The 17,558-nt window shown below is 51.7% G+C and overlaps 11 protein-coding genes across 11 annotated transcripts; 8 read left to right on the top strand and 3 right to left on the bottom strand. All coding sequences in view use genetic code 12, as the record gives it.

Moving 5' to 3' along the window:
• Positions 1 to 56: 56 nt before the first annotated feature.
• Positions 57 to 1,043, top strand: LODBEIA_P20630 (uncharacterized protein; the record flags this gene model as incomplete). Its single annotated transcript, XM_066972021.1, has 1 exon — positions 57 to 1,043. One exon carries the CDS (start codon positions 57 to 59, stop codon positions 1,041 to 1,043), a length of 987 nt encoding a protein of 328 aa, XP_066829001.1.
• LODBEIA_P20620 (uncharacterized protein) lies at positions 1,036 to 2,193 on the bottom strand (the record flags this gene model as incomplete). Its single annotated transcript, XM_066972020.1, has 1 exon — positions 1,036 to 2,193. The coding sequence occupies one exon, from the start codon at positions 2,191 to 2,193 to the stop codon at positions 1,036 to 1,038; it is 1,158 nt and encodes a 385-aa protein (XP_066829000.1).
• Positions 2,194 to 2,867: 674 nt separating this feature from the next.
• LODBEIA_P20610 (uncharacterized protein) lies at positions 2,868 to 4,250 on the top strand (the record flags this gene model as incomplete). Its single annotated transcript, XM_066972019.1, has 1 exon — positions 2,868 to 4,250. The coding sequence occupies one exon, from the start codon at positions 2,868 to 2,870 to the stop codon at positions 4,248 to 4,250; it is 1,383 nt and encodes a 460-aa protein (XP_066828999.1).
• Positions 4,251 to 4,453: 203 nt separating this feature from the next.
• Positions 4,454 to 6,019, top strand: LODBEIA_P20600 (uncharacterized protein; the record flags this gene model as incomplete). Its single annotated transcript, XM_066972018.1, has 1 exon — positions 4,454 to 6,019. One exon carries the CDS (start codon positions 4,454 to 4,456, stop codon positions 6,017 to 6,019), a length of 1,566 nt encoding a protein of 521 aa, XP_066828998.1.
• A 79-nt stretch (positions 6,020 to 6,098) lies between these two features.
• On the top strand, positions 6,099 to 7,166 carry LODBEIA_P20590 (uncharacterized protein; the record flags this gene model as incomplete). Its single annotated transcript, XM_066972016.1, has 1 exon — positions 6,099 to 7,166. One exon carries the CDS (start codon positions 6,099 to 6,101, stop codon positions 7,164 to 7,166), a length of 1,068 nt encoding a protein of 355 aa, XP_066828997.1.
• Positions 7,167 to 7,216: 50 nt separating this feature from the next.
• Positions 7,217 to 8,602, top strand: LODBEIA_P20580 (uncharacterized protein; the record flags this gene model as incomplete). The annotated part of the gene is made up of 1 exon (XM_066972015.1): positions 7,217 to 8,602. The coding sequence occupies one exon, from the start codon at positions 7,217 to 7,219 to the stop codon at positions 8,600 to 8,602; it is 1,386 nt and encodes a 461-aa protein (XP_066828996.1).
• A 63-nt stretch (positions 8,603 to 8,665) lies between these two features.
• LODBEIA_P20570 (uncharacterized protein) lies at positions 8,666 to 10,102 on the top strand (the record flags this gene model as incomplete). The annotated part of the gene is made up of 1 exon (XM_066972014.1): positions 8,666 to 10,102. One exon carries the CDS (start codon positions 8,666 to 8,668, stop codon positions 10,100 to 10,102), a length of 1,437 nt encoding a protein of 478 aa, XP_066828995.1.
• A 59-nt stretch (positions 10,103 to 10,161) lies between these two features.
• LODBEIA_P20560 (uncharacterized protein) lies at positions 10,162 to 10,692 on the bottom strand (the record flags this gene model as incomplete). The annotated part of the gene is made up of 1 exon (XM_066972013.1): positions 10,162 to 10,692. One exon carries the CDS (start codon positions 10,690 to 10,692, stop codon positions 10,162 to 10,164), a length of 531 nt encoding a protein of 176 aa, XP_066828994.1.
• Positions 10,693 to 10,753: 61 nt separating this feature from the next.
• LODBEIA_P20550 (uncharacterized protein) lies at positions 10,754 to 11,158 on the top strand (the record flags this gene model as incomplete). Its single annotated transcript, XM_066972012.1, has 1 exon — positions 10,754 to 11,158. One exon carries the CDS (start codon positions 10,754 to 10,756, stop codon positions 11,156 to 11,158), a length of 405 nt encoding a protein of 134 aa, XP_066828993.1.
• A 121-nt stretch (positions 11,159 to 11,279) lies between these two features.
• On the top strand, positions 11,280 to 12,549 carry LODBEIA_P20540 (uncharacterized protein; the record flags this gene model as incomplete). The annotated part of the gene is made up of 2 exons (XM_066972011.1): positions 11,280 to 12,478; positions 12,543 to 12,549. The coding sequence occupies 2 exons, from the start codon at positions 11,280 to 11,282 to the stop codon at positions 12,547 to 12,549; spliced, it is 1,206 nt and encodes a 401-aa protein (XP_066828992.1).
• Positions 12,550 to 12,658: 109 nt separating this feature from the next.
• Positions 12,659 to 17,401, bottom strand: LODBEIA_P20530 (uncharacterized protein; the record flags this gene model as incomplete). The annotated part of the gene is made up of 1 exon (XM_066972010.1): positions 12,659 to 17,401. The coding sequence occupies one exon, from the start codon at positions 17,399 to 17,401 to the stop codon at positions 12,659 to 12,661; it is 4,743 nt and encodes a 1,580-aa protein (XP_066828991.1).
• Positions 17,402 to 17,558: the final 157 nt, after the last annotated feature.

The raw sequence follows: 17,558 nt of genomic DNA, 5'->3' as shown, positions 1-17,558 counted from the left end.
CTTTATCATCGGATTACCAATCCACAGTAGACTGAATAAACTAGAGTAACTACACCATGAACATCGTGCCCCATCCCGACCAGTTGCGGGACATGTGTCCGATCTGCAAAACAGACAAGTACCTCTCCCCCAGTATGAGGTTTCTTGTCAACCCCGAGTGCTATCACAAGATCTGCGAGTCATGCGTCGATAGGATCTTTTCACTAGGCCCGGCCCCATGCCCGTATCCGAAATGCGGAAAAATCTTGCGAAAGAACAGATTCAAGCAGCAGATCTTTGAGGACTTGGTTATTGAAAAGGAGATCGACGTGCGGCGAAGAGTCGGTGCCATCTACAACAAAACCGAGGAGGACTTTGCCAGCTTGAAAGAGTACAATCAGTACTTGGAACAGGTGGAGGAAATAGTGTTCAAATTGAGCAACGGGGTTGACCTTGAGGCGACGGAGCAGGAGGTCAGAGAGTACGAGAGCGAGCACAAGCTAGAGATTCTCGAAAAGAACATGCGCGAGTCGCAAAAGACAGCCGACTTGGCCAAGTACCAGGATGCCATGGAACGGTTGAAGCAGGAGAAGCTCAAGATTCAGAAACGGATGGAGCAGGAGGATGTGGAGTTTAAGATCCTCCAGCAGCAGGAGCTTTTGGAGAAGATGACCAACAGCTCAATGAGCAGCGAAGAGTTGCTTCAGCAGCAGCAGCGGCAGTTGAACAAGCGCACGCTGCAGAGGAAGAAACAGTTGCAGCAGATAAACAGCCAGTTGGACCAGCAGTTTAGCAGTAGTGTACCCGAGAGCCGCCTGGCGGTGGCAGTTGCACCGTTTACGCCGTTCGACGGAGACAGAGATTTGACTTTGAGGTATCGTCTATTGAGCCAAACTGTTGACCCCAAGGATAGCTACCACGACCCGTATCTATTCGAGTTGGCAAAGAAAAAGGAGTATCTAGGGGGCGGCTGGAGGTTGGCTAATGTTTTTGAGAGAGCACTAGACGAGGCATTCTGCGGGCTAGGGTGTTTTGTGGAAGGGGAGAAACTAAGCATTAGCTAAAGTCCATGAATGTGGCTTCTGGGTGGTAGTAAATAGGGCAAGACCAGTAGCTTCTCTTTATGTCATCCCAGATACTTTCGCCTCCTTTTTTGAACAATTCTGGTGGCACGCGCATTTCCTTGAATCGGCACCTCAAGCCGTAATTTTCGAGGTCTATTTGAACCAACTTTTTGTAGACTTCGTAAATGACCTGTCTGTCAGCACCAAGCCCGTTGAAGAAGGAGAAAACACCGTCTGGTTTCAACAAACCAACAACATAGTCAAACAACTCGAGCATGTCCAGGTAGTGCTCGGAAAAAGTGTCGTAGTAGATGCCATCGAAGAAAACAGTGCCCTGAGAAAGCAACTTGTCGAGTTCATCCTGCCAGCGGCCACTCAAGACCACCACATTTGCTTTCTCAAACCAGCCATCTTGTTTCATCTTGGCTAGCACATCTGGGTGGGCTTCACAAATGTAGTGCTTGCGGGGGTTCTTCTGCTGAAGCATCGTGTCTATGATCCCCATTCCAAAGCCAATGTTGAGAATACACAAGTCGTCACTACCATTAACGGTGATTGAGTCTGCGGCTAGTTGCATGATATCCGACTCCCAGCTCATCATGACGCCGTCTTTTCTCTCTTTCGTGACTAGCGCATCGTCCACATACTCAAGTTTCGACTCGAGAAATGCTTGCTGGTTGTGGGAGGGAGCAGCAGCCTCTTCAGAGGCAACCACTTCCCCTTCTTCAACAAACTCCACGTCATACTCGCTCACTTTTCTCAACAACAACTCTGCCCTCACGCCAGCGTCCACAAGCTTCTCATACAACGCCCAGTCTTTAAGCCCGCGCCGGATCAACACGCACCCCGGGGTCTCATTATTGACATCGGTGAAGCTCCAGCCGGCGCCGTACTCAAACAAGACATCACACATTTCATCAACTACCGCGGTTTCACCCTCGTCCAAGTCTGTTGGCACATGAGTGCAGATCAAATGCAACGGAGTCGTGGCGGTTGCTGGTTCAGTCTCCACCCGATTCTCATAGTTGTACGCCTCCTCCACTGTATAAGTAGCGGGGACCCCGCTGCTCAAGTACGACCTCAACTGGGAGACATACTCCACAGTTATGGGGCGTGTGGGAAACTTGCATAGATCATGGAGCTGGGACATGTCTTGAGGAACAAACCTTAGCGATGATGTGAGAGAAAAAAAAATAACAGAAAGGAGGAAAATCAATGGTGGACTGCTAACAGTCTAGACCACGCCCAGAGGAGTTTATTTTTCCAAAACCTGTCTTTAAAGTCGTATGATTAGCAAGTGCTGCAAAAATAGTCCAGTATTATATCTCACGGTCCAAAACCGCAACATGGAAATCTACGAAAGATGCGGATAATGGCTGTTGTTGGTCTAAAAACAATCGCGACTTCTTATCGCTGGATTGGTCCGTGCAGAAGCCATGGTGGTCATAGCTGAAGAAGAGATACACCAGAGTTTGGTTCAGGTGGAAGAGCAACGGCGTGGCGTGGGGTGACTGCGCCAGAGGTGGTTTGGATCGTACATTGGATTGCATTTAGATATATTTTACAGGCCAAGTGCAAGAGCTGTCTTGATGAATGCAAAATCAAGCATCTAGGTTCCGTCGTTGGTGGATAAAAAGGAAATCCAGTCGGTAGGGTGCTTTTCTTGTTGAGAGTGTTCCACGCAGGATTCCACAGAGCCAACTACAGGTTAGATCCATTAAAAGAAACAAATACACTGGTTGAGGATTTTTTTTTATATATCGCAAGCACTTCCACTGACTGGAGCTGCCATCGGGAGGAGCTAACGACATTGCTTTCCGCCCAATGTCTTACAAGCTTAATGACTACAGTTCGTTCTTTTCGCCCATGGGGAACGCCAACGAGATGCAGAAACTGTTTGCGGAGGAGGAGGCTGGACATGTGCCGGTTAAGGAGCAGGTGCAGCAGCAGGATGTCACCTATGAAGCAAAGGATGCTCCGTATCACATGAGAATGGACCCGACTAGTCTCTGCTTGCTAGGGCAGCCGGTGCTTGAGGTCGGCAGTGGAGGTATGAGAAACCAAACTAGTGAAACACCCGGGTTCCCTGTTGATTTGGACTTTTCCCTCGCTCCCTCGTTTCAGCAGTGTGTCACCAATAGAGCAAAGCTGATGAATATGCCGCTGCCAATGTGCAGCGGGGAGTCCTCCTACATCGACCGCAACTTGCCGAGCAACACCGGGTATATTGCCGGGACAGACGAGATTTGCAACGACACGGGAATGGACTTGGGGTATAATCCGCCAGAGCTAGGGTTGCTGGAGTCGGCAGCGGACGATGCTAGAGGTCAGTCTCATGACCACGATGACGCGAATAAGCCACCCGGGTTTGAGTTTCCCCAGCTCGGCAATGAAGAGATTGCGTCGCACTTGTCGTACTCCGCCGCGGCAGCCACAGTGAGGTCTCCGTTATCTGTCGAGGCCAATGTTGAGACGTGCCCGCTGAAAACGGAGGACGGGGCGGTGGACCAGCAGGGCAACCAGTTGCAGCAGTCGTCCACTTCCTCCTCACTCAGCTCATTCACCGCGTCGCTGTTTCAAAGCATCTACCCGGTCATCGGAGGCAAAGGCCTGGACTCTATAAAGAACGGCTTCTCCTCGCCGGCTACACCAAATAGACTGCAGACGCCCAATATAAAACAGGAAACCGGCAGCCCCTTCAAGCCTAGCAAAAAGGAACCAACAAAGCAGAGACCCGCAGTGGTGACCGAGTCGTCCGTGTCGACCCCATTACTGCAGCCCCATTCGGGCAGACCGCGGGTTAAATCCGCGCACAACGTGATTGAACAAAGGTACAGAAACAAGATCAACGACAAGTTCAACGCGTTGCAGGAGTCGGTGCCCACGTTGAAAATCTTGGTGCTCCGGAAGCACCAGGAGAAAATGCGGTTGAAGCAGCAGCGGATGCAGTTGATCGGCGACGACGTGGACGAGTACGACAGCTCCGAGGGGGACGAGATGGTCCCCTTTGGCGACCAGTACAACAACATGTCTTTTGAAGACATTGACTTGGAAGGGTTGGAGCCCGCACGAAAGTTGAACAAGGGCACAATCTTGGCCAAGTCTATAGAGTATATCAAGTTCTTGGAAGAGAAGAACAGCAGAATGCAGCAGGACCACGACGAGTTGGTGGTCAGGGCCAAGGAGATGGGGTTTGAGATGCAGTGAGGATATTTATATAGATATTAGGGTGTACGAGCTCTAGGATAATTGCACGCGCGCTGCAGTTTTATTTTTCCCCGTCGTATGCCAAAAGTTTTTCGTAAACGACGAGATGCAAAAACACACCATTTTGGAGGGTGAGACATTGCAGTACTTATAATTGGACAAGTTCCTGAGAGTTGGTTCCCTCCATCGCTCTATCATCAGCAATGGCTATCGTTGACGGACTACTCCAAGGGTACAATTTCTTCCTCACCTTGTCCACTTTCCAGCAGCTTTCCATCCTCATTGCTGCTCCGTTTGTGTACAATATCGTATGGCAGTTGCTCTACTCGTTGAGGAAAGACCGTGTGCCGCTTGTGTTTTACTGGATCCCCTGGTTTGGCCTGGCGGTCGGGTATGGACAACAGCCGTATGAGTTTTTTGAAAACTGCCGCAAGAAACATGGCGATGTGTTTGCTTTTATGTTGTTGGGGCGGGTCATGACCGTCTATTTAGGCCCCAAGGGCCACGAGTTTATCCTCAATGCCAAGTTGTCTGATGTTTCCGCGGAGGAAGCGTACCAGCATTTGACGACCCCCGTGTTTGGCAAGGGCGTCATATACGACTGCCCTAACGCACGGTTGATGGAGCAGAAAAAGTTTGCAAAGTTTGCCTTAACCACGGACTCGTTTAGGAGGTATGTCCCGCTCATCAGGGAGGAGGTGTTGAGCTACTTTGTCAAGTCGCCAATGTTTAATTTGTCAAAGCAGAGTTCAGGCGTGGCCAATGTCATGCAGACACAGCCGGAGATTACCATATTCACTGCGTCGAGATCGCTCATGGGCGCAGCGATGCGCAACCGCTTCGACGAGTCCTTTGCTCAGCTTTATTCGGACTTGGACAAGGGCTTTACCCCGGTGAACTTTGTCTTTCCCAACTTGCCATTGCCGCATTATTGGAAGCGAGACGCGGCGCAGCAGAAAATATCCCAAACGTACATGAAGGAGATCACCAAGAGACGTGAAGCTGGAGTCGACGCCAACGACGACTTGATCAGCTCGTTGATGGTCAACTCCACGTACAAGGACGGCGTCAAGATGAGCGACCAGGAGATTGCCAACTTGTTGATTGGGGTGCTCATGGGCGGCCAGCACACGAGCTCCTCCACGTCGGCCTGGTTCTTGTTGCACTTGGGAGAGAAGCCGGAGTTGCAGGAGCAACTATACGACGAGATTCAGTCCGTGTTGAAGCCAAAAGGCGGCCGCCTCGACGACTTGACTTACGAGGACTTGCAAGGGATGTCCTTGGTCAACAACACCATCAAGGAAACGTTGAGGATGCACATGCCTCTACACTCCATCTTTCGCAAAGTCATGTCGCCGCTTGTGGTTCCAGGGACCACCTTTGTAGTTCCCAGGGGACACCACGTGTTGGTCTCGCCAGGGTACGCGCATACCAACGAAAAGTACTACCACAACGCGGCAGTGTTTGACCCGCATCGCTGGGACGACTCCAACTTGGCCAGCAAGGACTCAGACGAGGTTGACTACGGGTTTGGCAAGGTCTCCAAAGGCGTGGGCTCGTCGTATTTGCCATTTGGTGGAGGAAGACACAGGTGCATTGGCGAGCAGTTTGCCTATGTGCAACTAGGCACTCTCTTGACCACGTTTGTGTACAACTTGCAGTGGGAACTAAAGGGCAAAACTGTGCCTGAAGTGGACTACACCTCGATGGTCACCTTGCCTCAAGAGCCTGCGGAGATTGTTTGGAGAAAGAGACCCACCTGTATATGATTTATCGATTTGTATTTCTCTCGCTCTTGAAGAAAAAATTTCAAATCTGTAATAGACCCACACCATCCACCAAAGAGCTATGCCACGTTCGTTTCAGATCAAAGTGCCCGCGTCGTCGGCGAATATAGGTCCCGGGTTCGACGTGTTGGGGGTAGGGTTGCAGCTCTACTTGAGTATTAGCGTGGAGATTGATCCCAGTGTTGATACCACGGCGGACCCCCACAACGCGCTTCTTTCCTATGAGGGTGATCTCGCCGAGAAGGTCCCGTTGAGTTCAGACAAGAACTTGATCACACAAACTGCATTGTATGTGCTCAGATGCAACGGGATCAGCCAGTTCCCCCACGGAACCAAGATCCACGTGAACAACCCCATCCCCCTTGGGCGCGGTTTGGGCTCGAGCGCTAGCGCCATTGTCGGCGGAGCCTGCCTAGGGAACGTCATTGGGGACTTGCACTTGGACAAAAGGAGGATGCTCGATTACTGTTTGATGATTGAGAGGCACCCGGATAACATTGCCGCCGCCATGCTCGGCGGGTTTATTGGGTCGTACTTGAATGAGCTCGACGAGGGGGACGCAGAGGCCACGCAGGTGCCATTGGAATGGGTCTTGCCTAAAGAGGACACCCCCCGGTCCTCCATAGTGCTGTCACCGCCGCCACGGGACATCGGCGAGTACGTGCAGTACAAGTGGAATCCGAAAATCAAATGCGTCGCCATTGTGCCCAACTTTGAGGTCAGCACAGACAAGTCCAGAGCAGTGTTGCCGCAGACCTACTCCCGCAAGGACATTATCTACAACTTGCAAAGAATAGCCATACTCACCACCGCGTTGACCCAGAACCCGCCAAACCACAAGGTGATCTACGAGGCAATGAAGGATAAGATCCACCAGCCGTACAGGACGGTGTTGATCCCCGGCTTGGACACGGTGTTGAAAGACGTGGTCCCCGCGAAACACCCGGGACTCTGCGGCATCTGCCTCAGCGGTGCTGGTCCAACCATTTTATGCCTCGCTACTGACGGGTTTGAAAGTATTGCACGTGACGTCACGGGTATCTTCCAAAGCGAGGGGATCAAGTGTGACTGGAAAGTGTTGGACTTGGCCTACGACGGGGCCACTGTAGATGTAAATAGAGAGACTTAGAATGAAATTTTCCACGGGGAAAAAAGTAAAAACCCTGGACACCATAATACATGCATTCAATGGGTCAAGTTGAAACAGGCGGCATCCAGTCGTTGTTACTGGCTTCCTCTACGCAGCCCGTGTACTTGATAGCGGTGCAAGTCGAAGGAGGACAAGCGTTTAGCGACGAGTTTTACAAGAAATTGTTGACCCCGCTATTGGCTGGAAGCGACTACACTTTGGCCAGGTTGACCGCGGAGACAACCACTTCCTACCACCACTTGCTCGACACGGGAGTGTTTGACGAGGTGAAGGTCCGGGTCCAGCCAGACTACTACTCGACAGCTCCATCGGTAAAGTCGTACAACCATGAGAAATCGATCCCGGCAAAAGTCACCTTTGACGTTTCCCCTACTCCGCTCAACACCAGCCAGGGGTTTCTCAAGTTTGACGCTGAGGACTTTCTAAACCTCCAATTGAACCATGTAGATAGCAACTTCAACGGCAACGGCGAGGTTGTCTCCGTGGGGGTCGACTACAACCCGTACAAGCCTCATGACCATTTATTGAGCCAGTTTAAGTTTGCTTCCAGTTTGAAAGACCCGCGGTTCAAGGTTGTTTTGGACGGTGGGTACAACACCAAGGACAACCACGCGTGGCTGGACTTTCAAGAGAATGAATTGGGTGGTAAAATAGGGATCCAGTATAAGGCCCCGGGGCCATGGAGTGTTTTTGCTGGGTTGTCGTTGTTCAAGAGGAACCTTTATGATATAGACGACAGCGCGCTGGACAATCTCAAGTTCTTTGGTGGGCAGTTTTTGAAGTCCAGCGTTGCTGGTAGAGTCTGCTACAAGAATGTTTCATGTTTGGGCAAAGTGTTCCCTACTGATGGAATCGAGGTGGAGGCCGATGCCGAGTTGAGCTCCGTACAAGAGCAAGCAAACCCCAGTAACAGCGGCGAGTTTGCCAAACTGAAGGTTAGACTAGGCCTCTACAAGTCGTTCCTTAACATCACCACTAGTTTCACAGGGGAGGTTGGAGGCATTTACAACTTCAACAGCAAGTTCCCCGTCCACACCTTGGACAAGTTTTATCTCGGCGGACACAGCTCGTTTGTCGGGTTCAAGCAAAACAGCGTGGAGCCTAGTGGAGGGTTACTGTTTTACAAATTGCAGGCCACTATGCTTACAAAAGTGCCCCGGCTCTTCTACGCTCCGCCACATAACGTGGAACCTACTTCCCCATTGAGACTATACTGTACAGCATTACTAGGCAATGTGGATTCCAAGTTTTCCCTTACTGACAGCACCGCCGCGCTCTCGTACGGTGCCGGGTTAAAGTATTTCAACCAGTGGGCCAACTTTGACTTGGGGTATTATTTCAGCAAGCGTCTGGGAGGAGACGAGAGTGCAGGCGTGCAGTTTTCAATCTCTATTGGCGCCTGCAATCATAGATAGAATAGACGTGCTACCACTTCGGTGTAAAACAAGACGTGTTGACAACCTCTTCTTCCACCAACGATGGGAGTCTCAGGGCTACTCCCGCTTCTCAAATGCATCCAGGACCCGTGCTCGCTTGAGCGGTACCGTGGCAAGACGCTAGCTATTGACACGTATGGGTGGTTGCACCGCGCGATAGTCTCCTGTGCCGAGGAGCTCTGCCTTGGGAAACCGACTAGGAGGTACATCACCAGCATCTTGAACAAGATTGCCATGCTCCGGCACTTTGGGATCAACCCGTACTTTGTCTTTGACGGCGCGCTGTTGACGGCGAAAGCAGAGACCAACGCAAAGAGAAAGCTGGAGCGCGAGGAGGCACGCAGGCTTGCAGAGAAGTATACAAGGGCGGGAAAAGCCACCCTCGCGGCAAAGGCGTACATGAAAGCCGCTTGCGTGAGCCACCAGATGGCGAAACTGATCATGGTGGAGCTAGACAAGATGAACATTTCCTACGTGGTGGCGCCGTACGAGGCGGACCCGCAGATGGTGTACCTAGAGAAAACCGGCATTGTTGATGGGATCTTGAGCGAGGACTCAGACTTGCTTGTGTTTGGGTGCCGCAAGTTGATCACAAAGTTGCGAGATGATGCTAGTTGTGTGGAGATTGACAGGGCAAACTTCAACAAGGTCAAGGCGGTTCCTTTCCTTGGCAGTCTCAGTAGCGACCAGGTGCGACTTGCGGCGATGCTCTCGGGCTGTGATTACACCAGGGGCGTCCCCGGCGTCGGCATCAAGTCCTCGGTCCAGCTAGTGCATCGGTACCGGGACTTACAAAAAGTTGTAGTGGCCTTGCCTGCCGCGGGGAAGCCACTTCCCGAGGACATCGAGGGGGAGTTTGCTAGGGCGACCCTTGCGTTCCAGTTTCAAAAAGTGTTTGACCCGAGGACGCAGCAAGTGGTGGCATTGAATGAGGTGCCGCTGAGTTTGGATGTAGACGCAGCGACTCTAGAGCTGGTTTGTGGGCAAACTTGGGATTCAGAGTTGGCGGTAAAGGTCTGCAATGGATTGGTTGATCCAAACACCCACGAGGTGTTGCTTTCTAGAGAGCACCCCGGGTCTGTACTTGGCATGGTCAAGCTTAAGAGAGTGGGAACCGCGTCAGTAAAGTGTGCGACGAAAGTGTCACCGACGTCAAAGAAGTTGCGCAAGTTGGCCTCCACTGAGGTAAAGACACTGGGAATTAGTAAGTTCTTCCGCCCGCAGGAACCAGAGACCACCGATGGGAGACCAATTTGGATCTCAAGTTTGCCCGCGGAGTCAAAAGAGATAGTAAAGGTTGAGGTTGGTGAAGTAGAGGAGTCCGAAGACACTGCGGGGTCACCAGTGAGAAAAAAAATGAAGCCTTCCATCAAAGGAGGCCCGAGACCAGTCTTGGTGACAAAATCAGTCAATGTTGTTGAAAAACGGCAGGAACCCAAGCCCCGCCGTGTAGATTTGAATAGATTTGCATTCAAGTAGAGCCTAGCACCCGCGTAAAATACTTGCTCCTATAGCCAATCGTGTGAGGTCCAGGGGGGCTAGCACCCGCGTAAAATACTTGCTCCTATAGCCAATCGTGTGAGGTCCAGGGGGTCTTCAGCGTCATTCAATTTGTAGACTTTCTTAAACTTTGCAATGTCCGCTCTTTGGTAAAGTGCGTCGTCTGTTATGGGCACCACTGTGCCCAAAGACTGGGTGAACCGCTCAACTTCGATGGTGTTCTCCTCCCTGCCTAGTATTTTAATGATCACCGCACTGGAACACGCCTCCAGTATTCCAAACCGCTTTAGTGCTTCTGAGATCACATTAACAGGGCACAAGTTGAGCAAAATCTCCGCATTTAAGGTCCGCGTTTGCATCTGGTCCAGCGTGTAACTTTGCAAGCTATTGTGGATGCTGTGGTGGAGCTGCTCCAATGAGACGATGTACGTGGTGCTGCAAAAGCAATAGTCGTACTCGGGGTTAGCATCAGCGAGCTGCTTCTGTATATTGGCAATCGCGTCCTTGGTCAACCCATCCACCAAGAAGACGAGCACCTTGAACTGGGGAAACTGTGGGAACATCGCCATAGTGTGGTCTCAACAGTGCATATTTTTTTTTTTCCAACGCCAGAAACCGTTACCTTTATCAATGGCAGCCACGGAAGACGCTAGCCAGCTGATGGGGGTCACATTTGACTCCAATGGAACGACCAATCCATACCCGGAGGCTATTCTACAACAGTCAGGCAAGTCGAACAAGCTCTATTCTTCGCTACAGGGCACCACCCCGCAATTTATCACCGCAGCACCCACCATTCCAACGACACGATGGCACGGCTCCCACTTGGAAGCAGCACAGCGACGGATTCTAGAGAAATGGCTAGGTCAAACTGCAGGGTTGAAACAGGCACAGCTGAGTGTTTACGCTGCTCCCATTGGACGGGCGAACCGGCTCTTTGCATGGGCATCGAGTGACGCCTACGTCGAGTCAAAGCGACTACAGCTAAGGCTACAGCGGGGGAAGCGCAAAGAGCTGGAGCTGGAGGATCTGTAACTTAGAGTCACCGCCCGGTATGCGTGACGGCCCGGTAAAGTTGATGGAAAGTGCCAGTAGCCTGTAGTATATAGTTTTAACGCGCAGTGTTGAAAAAAATCTCATCTACCTCTTACACCAGATGATGTTCAAGGTACGCCACCTGTTACGAGTCCACCCCCGGTGCTACTCTACAGCACCTCCGATTCAAAGCACCACTCTTGCCAACGGATTGAGGCTAGTGACAGACTCCACCCCGGGCCATTTCAGCGCCTTGGGAGCGTACGTCGATGCAGGATCAAGATACGAGGACCCTTTGAGACCGGGACTCTCACAAGTCCACGACAGACTTTGCTGGAGGAGCACTGAAAAGTACACTGGCACGGAAATGACAAACACGTTGATGCAGCTAGGGGGAAACTACATGAGCTCGGCGCAGAGAGAGTCGATGATCTTGCAAGCGAGTGTCTTCAACAACGACGTGGGGAAGATGTTGGAAACCATCGCGCAGACGGTACGGTACCCGCAGTTCACCGACCAAGAGTTTGCCGAGGCCCTCCAGGCTGTGGACTATGAAGTCCAAGAACTACCATACAAACCAGAATTGAATTTAGCGGAGCAGCTCCACGCTGTAGCGTACAAGAACAATACCTTGGGGATCCCATTGTTTGCCCCGCGGGAGAGGGTGCCGTTGATCCAAAAGAAGGAGGTGCAGCAGTACCACCTACGCTTCTTCCAGCCCGGCCACATAGTCATTGCAATGGTGGGAGTGCCACACGAGCAAGCGTTGAAAATGGTGGAGGACAATTTCGGCGACTGGAACTCAGCTGGCCACAATATGGACAAGGGGGCCGTCACTTACACCGGCGGCGAGTTGTGCTTACCCCACGTCAAGCCGTTGTACACCAACCAGCCTGAGTTGTACCACATGCAGATTGGGTTTGAAACTACGGGCTTGCTCAGCGACGACTTGTACTCGTTGGCCACTCTCCAGAAACTTCTCGGTGGCGGCTCGTCTTTCTCCGCGGGTGGCCCGGGCAAGGGAATGTTCTCCCGGCTCTACACTCGGGTCCTCAACAAGTACCCCTTTGTTGAAAACTGCATGTGTTTCAACCACTCGCATATTGACTCGGGATTGTTTGGAATCACCGTGAGCTTGGTGCCAGAGGCCGGGCACTTGGCGCCGCAGATTATATCCCACGAGTTGGCCGAGTTGGTTGCTGAAAAGAACGGGTTGACCGAAAAGGAAGTCCAGCGGGCTAAAAACCAGTTGGCCAGCGCGGTGCTCATGAATGTGGAGAGCAAATTGGCAAGACTAGAGGACTTGGGAAGACAGGTGCAGTGCCAGGGGAAAATCACTACAATCGAGGAAATGGTTGACCGGATTCAAAATGTAACGGTTAAGGATCTAAGTAGAGTTGCGGAGAGAGTGTTGGTAGGTAAGCCGTCGGTTGTGATGCAGGGCGAAAGGGAGTCGTTTGGTGATGTTCTGGAGGCTTTGAAAACGCAAGGGTTGGGGAACTAGTTTGAGAGCTTCTCCTTTTCCATTACCAATAGTGTCTCCTGCAATTGATTGTGTTTCTCTTGCAACAACCTCAACTGTAGCTCTTTTTCTGTGTTTTCACTGTGTAGCACCTCGATGCTGCTCTTGTAGCGGTTGATCTTGTTTTGGTAATCAAAGTTTTCATCGTTATACCGCTTGCTCAATTGCGACTCATTGTCGATGCGCACTTGCAACGCAGCCACTTGGCGGGTTAGTGACTTGACCGTAGTTTCCGCGTCGTGTTTCTCCTGTAGTGCCAGATCTAGTGCACTGGACAACTCGTTCGACCGTGACTCTAGGTACTTGATCTGCTCGTTGCTGAAAAGCTTCTCTTGTAGATCCTGCACTTGCACACTGAGCTCCTGGTTTGTTTTCTTTAAGGAGTAGTTCTCCCCCTCCGCCACTAATAAATCATTCCTGAGCCTCTGCTGGTCCTTGTAATCAGAACTGGTGGATAGTTTCGAGAGTGCCAACTCGGATTGCATCAGCTGCGCCTCTTTGCGTTGGTTTTCCAAGTGTGTTTTCAAAAAGGCAGCCTCTGTTTTGGACTGGGCAAGCGCGGTGTGCAGGAGCTCCAACTCGTGAGACACTTTGGCCAACTCTTTTTCTAGTGTTTGTTTTTGTTCAGTTAATCTTGACTTTTCCCGTGCGTTTTCCTCTAGTATCTCTTTCATTCCCGCGAGTTGTTTCATGAGGGAGCCGATTCTCCTCTCATTCATGATCTTCGCACTCTCAAGCAGCCTGATGGTGTCAGTCTGTTCCTCAAGTCTTTGTTCTAGTTGTTCCTCCTTAAGACTCATCTCCTCTAGCTGGTTCTGTAGCTCGTCTCTGCTGCCTCTCACCTCGTCTAGATCAAGCTGCAACTTTTTGTTCTCCTTTTTTAGTGTTGCCTCCGTTTCCGCCTTATAGTGCAACTCCTGACAAAGTGTCTGGATCTCGTCTTTCAACTTTTCCGTCGCTGCTCGGTTCTCGTAGTTGCCAATGTGATATTCCAACTGACCGCGCAAGTCAGCAATAACCTTCTCTCCCGCACTCACCTTCCTGGTCAACTCCAACTGCACCTTTTCCAATTTCTCCGCTTCCCCCCTGGCCTCCCTCAACATACTCTGCAGCGTCCTTGCTTCGTCCCGCGCGAGTCGGAGCTGGCTCTTGGCCTCATCCAAGTCCCGCTTTGCCGCGGTTTCATGTCTCTTTGACAATGTCACTGCCGACTCGGCCAACTCTAGCTTGCTGAAGTACTCCCCGCTCCTGGTTTTATAAACGGAGAGCTCCAGCGTCAACTCTTTATTCCGTGACTCCAACACAGCGTTGTTCTCTCTAACTCTAGCTAGCTCCTCCTCATGCTTATCCATTGCCGCTTGAAAGCCCACCTGTTTCACCCGGTAGAGCTCCTCCTCGGACTCCCGCAAGAGCGATTTCAACCGCAACACCTCGGCCTTGGCGGTGTGCAACTCCTCCCGCAGCGCTTTCAACGACTTGTTGATGTCGTGGTAGATCTGGATAAAGTCGGGACTGATCCCGTGGAACGCGGTGGGTGTCTCCCGTGGAGGCTCTACCACTATCGGGGCTGTCTGTGTTTTGTTCAACTGCTTCTGCAAGTCTATAGCATAGCTCTCCGCTCTTTGCGCATTGCTCTGCTCTTGCTCTAGCCTCATCTGGAGGTTACTAATCTCCTCACGTAGCGCCTCAACGTTGCCTCCTCGGGGTTGTCCAAGTGCAAGCAGCCGCCGTTTTGGCGTCAACTCGGAGCTGCGCAAAGCTCTCTGCTTGACCGCGAGCAACTCCTCTCTCAATTTCGAGTTTTCAAACTTTTCCTTCCGCAAGCTTGCGCTTTGTTCGTTCATTTTGAGTTTAATATGGGCATACTCTTGCATGAGCTGCGGGTCCGGCGGTTGATTTTCTTTCTCAGTGCTGCGCTCGGTTTCAAGTTGGGAGATCTTGGAGGCTAGTGATGCATTGGTGGTGACATGTTTCTCCTGGAGGTTGGCATAGTCCAGCTTCAATCTCGCTAGTTGTGCCTCCATTTCCCCCAAAGCAGAGTGAAGTCTCTCATTCTCCATCGACTTTTTCTCTAGCTTGGATTTTGACAAGGTGAGTTTTTCCCTCGCCTCTGCTAGCTTCTGCTTCTGTTGTTTCTCTGTTTCCGCCAAACGCTTGAGACTGCCGGTGGCTGCTTCATGCTCCTTCTTCACCCTGTCCAACGCTTGTGTAGCCCCCTTCAACTCCACAGTCAACTTCTCCACTGCAGTTTCATAACCGGTCTTTTCCTGCATCTCACTCTCCAATCTGCTAATTATACTTACATGGCGCTTGTTCTCCGCCCGTAGCACCGCCAATGCCAGCTCCTGCTCTTTCACCACACTTTGACTCTGTTGCAAGTCGGCCACCACTGCGTCAAGCCTACTGGTTTCCATCTTCTCCACAGACTCTGCCAAGTATGGCTTGACGTGGAAAAAGAGTGCCATCCATGGATTCCCCTGGAGTCCCTCCAACCGTAGCATTGTTTTGGAGACGACCCTAGCAGCGTGGAACTGTTTGCTCTCCCTGGCAACTACCTTTCTTGTGGCATTCCCACGGATCACCCGCTGCAATTGGGTGAAAATCTGACCTAGCCGAGCGTCCCTCATCGCCTCCAACCGGCCCAAGACTGCGCTTTTGAAAAATATTCTGGTCTGTCCAATCTTGTACAAGTCTGGCTCCAAACACTTTAGTATGGACTCACATTGGCGCCGTTCCGGTTGCCCCGAGGCGTCCCCGAGAATGGCATACCTGCTGACAAACTCCGCAAAGGGGAGTTTGTTTGGGTACCCCGCCCTTGTGATCCTGATCCCCTCGAGCACCCCGTTGCACCTCAACTGGTCCACCACGAGTCCCCGGTCAAACTTGCCAGGGATCTTGTCCAAGTTCGGGAGTATGCACCGGACAAAGTGCGGCTTGGTAGAGTCGAGCTGCCGCATTAGCTCCCCCAACTGGTCCCTATGCTTCAGCGAAGCTGTCTTCATGAGCTTGTTTCTGGTTTTCAAGGGGTTCTCGTCATGGAACATCCCCCGGATGTACTCGTTGCTCGACTCCCCCATCAACTGGAGTATGCTTTCACTAAGCGGGTCGGTGTTTTTCTGCAACCAGCCGTCGACATTGTACTCGACATCCCCCGCGTAGTGCTTGACAATGAACCCGCTCTTGTACTTGTTTTCCGCAAACTTGGGGTGTTTTTTGTTAAAGTGGTGGCTCAATTTCCCCATAAACATTGCATCCGATGACTTGGGCATCATGCACTCTTCGTCGAGGAGCTTGAGAATCCCCATGGGCGAGCGAGACTCGATCATGTCTATGGTAGGTTGCAAGTCCCTACCAAAGTCGACATAATCCCACTGTATTTGCTCCCGCATGTACTCCTTCTGCTCCAAGATAAACGAGTGGTGGTTGAAAAACTGCTGCAACTTTTCGTTAGTGTAGTTAATACACAACTGCTCGAACGAGTTGGACTCGAAGATTTCAAACCCGGCAATGTCCAACACTCCTATGAAGTTCCCCGTGGACCCATTCAAACTGTCGTTGATCTTCCCCACGATAAACTGGAAGAGCTTTTCATACACCCACCGGGCAAAGGCGTCGATTGCGAACTTGACGTCGTCGGCGCGCTGCGATTTCACGACTAGTTCCCTCCCGGCCCTAACTTTTGGCCGGAGGAATGCATCGGAGAGGGAGGCCGGGGATACCCCCAAGAGCGCTGCTATTGTTCCCACGGGTGAGTCTTTGGTAAAACTGGCCTGCTCGGAGGTTTTGGAAGTAAACTGCAAGTTGCCCAAGTGCAACACCACGGCCAAACACGAGAATATCAACTCCTGCTCTTCACTGGTGAACCCAACAACGTCAAACGCGGACATAAGCAGGCTGAAGCCACCATCATGGGTTGTCTGTGCCAAGTACAGGTACTCCCCGTCCTTGCTCAACCCGAGCTTGTCCAACTTGTCGTATCCACTAAGAAACTGATAAAACACGTGGTAGTTCCTCTCCTTCAAACCCTGGCTCACCACCCGCGATTTTTCCAAAAGGTAGTAGTCGATGTGCGCTCCCGAGATCCCGCCCTGGTCGTCAAAGTAGATCTTGATAAACTTGCCAAACCGGGACGAGTTGTTGTTTTTGATGGTCTTGGCATTGCCAAAGCTCTCCAAGATGGGGTTCGCTTGTAGGATTTTGCTGTCGATACCGGTGGTGGCTCCCTTTGCGGACAAGTAGTGGATCACTCGTTTGGTGTTTTCGGTCTTGCCGGCGCCGGACTCCCCCGTGATTAGGATGCTTTGGTTTTGGTTCCCTCGCGTGAGCTCGGTGTAGGCTTTTTCAGCAGTGGCAAATATGTGGGGAGCATTGTCGCGGTAGCCACGGGCATCATAAATAGGCAACGGCTTGTACGGGTTCACCGCGACCAAGAACAACCCCGAGTATGTGTAAATCGAGTCCTTCGTATACCGAAGGTACAAATTGTACACCACCGAGGGCTCGTTCAAGTGGGTCAACTCGGCCATGTCATTGCACATGTCGAACCGCGGCGGGTTGCAGCTTTCCATCAGGCCCTGGTCGACCTCGACCGTGGACTCCACTGCTCCGTCTTTCCCCACAATGGCCACTTTGCACCGGCCATTCTCTAAATGCTCTGCAACATAGCCTCGTAGGAACTGCGACTGGTCGTTGTTGAGCCACACCCAGGCTCTGGCACTCATTGCTGGAGAAGGAGAGTGGTGCCTAGAGGTTGTTCTTGCCTCGATCTCGTTTTTTCCTCTGTCGTTGCCGTCTCGGGCGAGAACAAAAACAAACCAAACGCGTGAGGATAGCGTGGACTACAGCGTGGGCTACAGCGTGGGCTACAGCGTGGGCTAC

Source organism: Lodderomyces beijingensis (genome assembly GCF_963989305.1).
Source record: "Lodderomyces beijingensis strain CBS 14171 genome assembly, chromosome: 2".
Classification (NCBI taxonomy): Eukaryota; Fungi; Ascomycota; class Pichiomycetes; order Serinales; family Debaryomycetaceae; genus Lodderomyces; species Lodderomyces beijingensis.
This window is presented reverse-complemented; position numbering and strand designations above follow the sequence as displayed.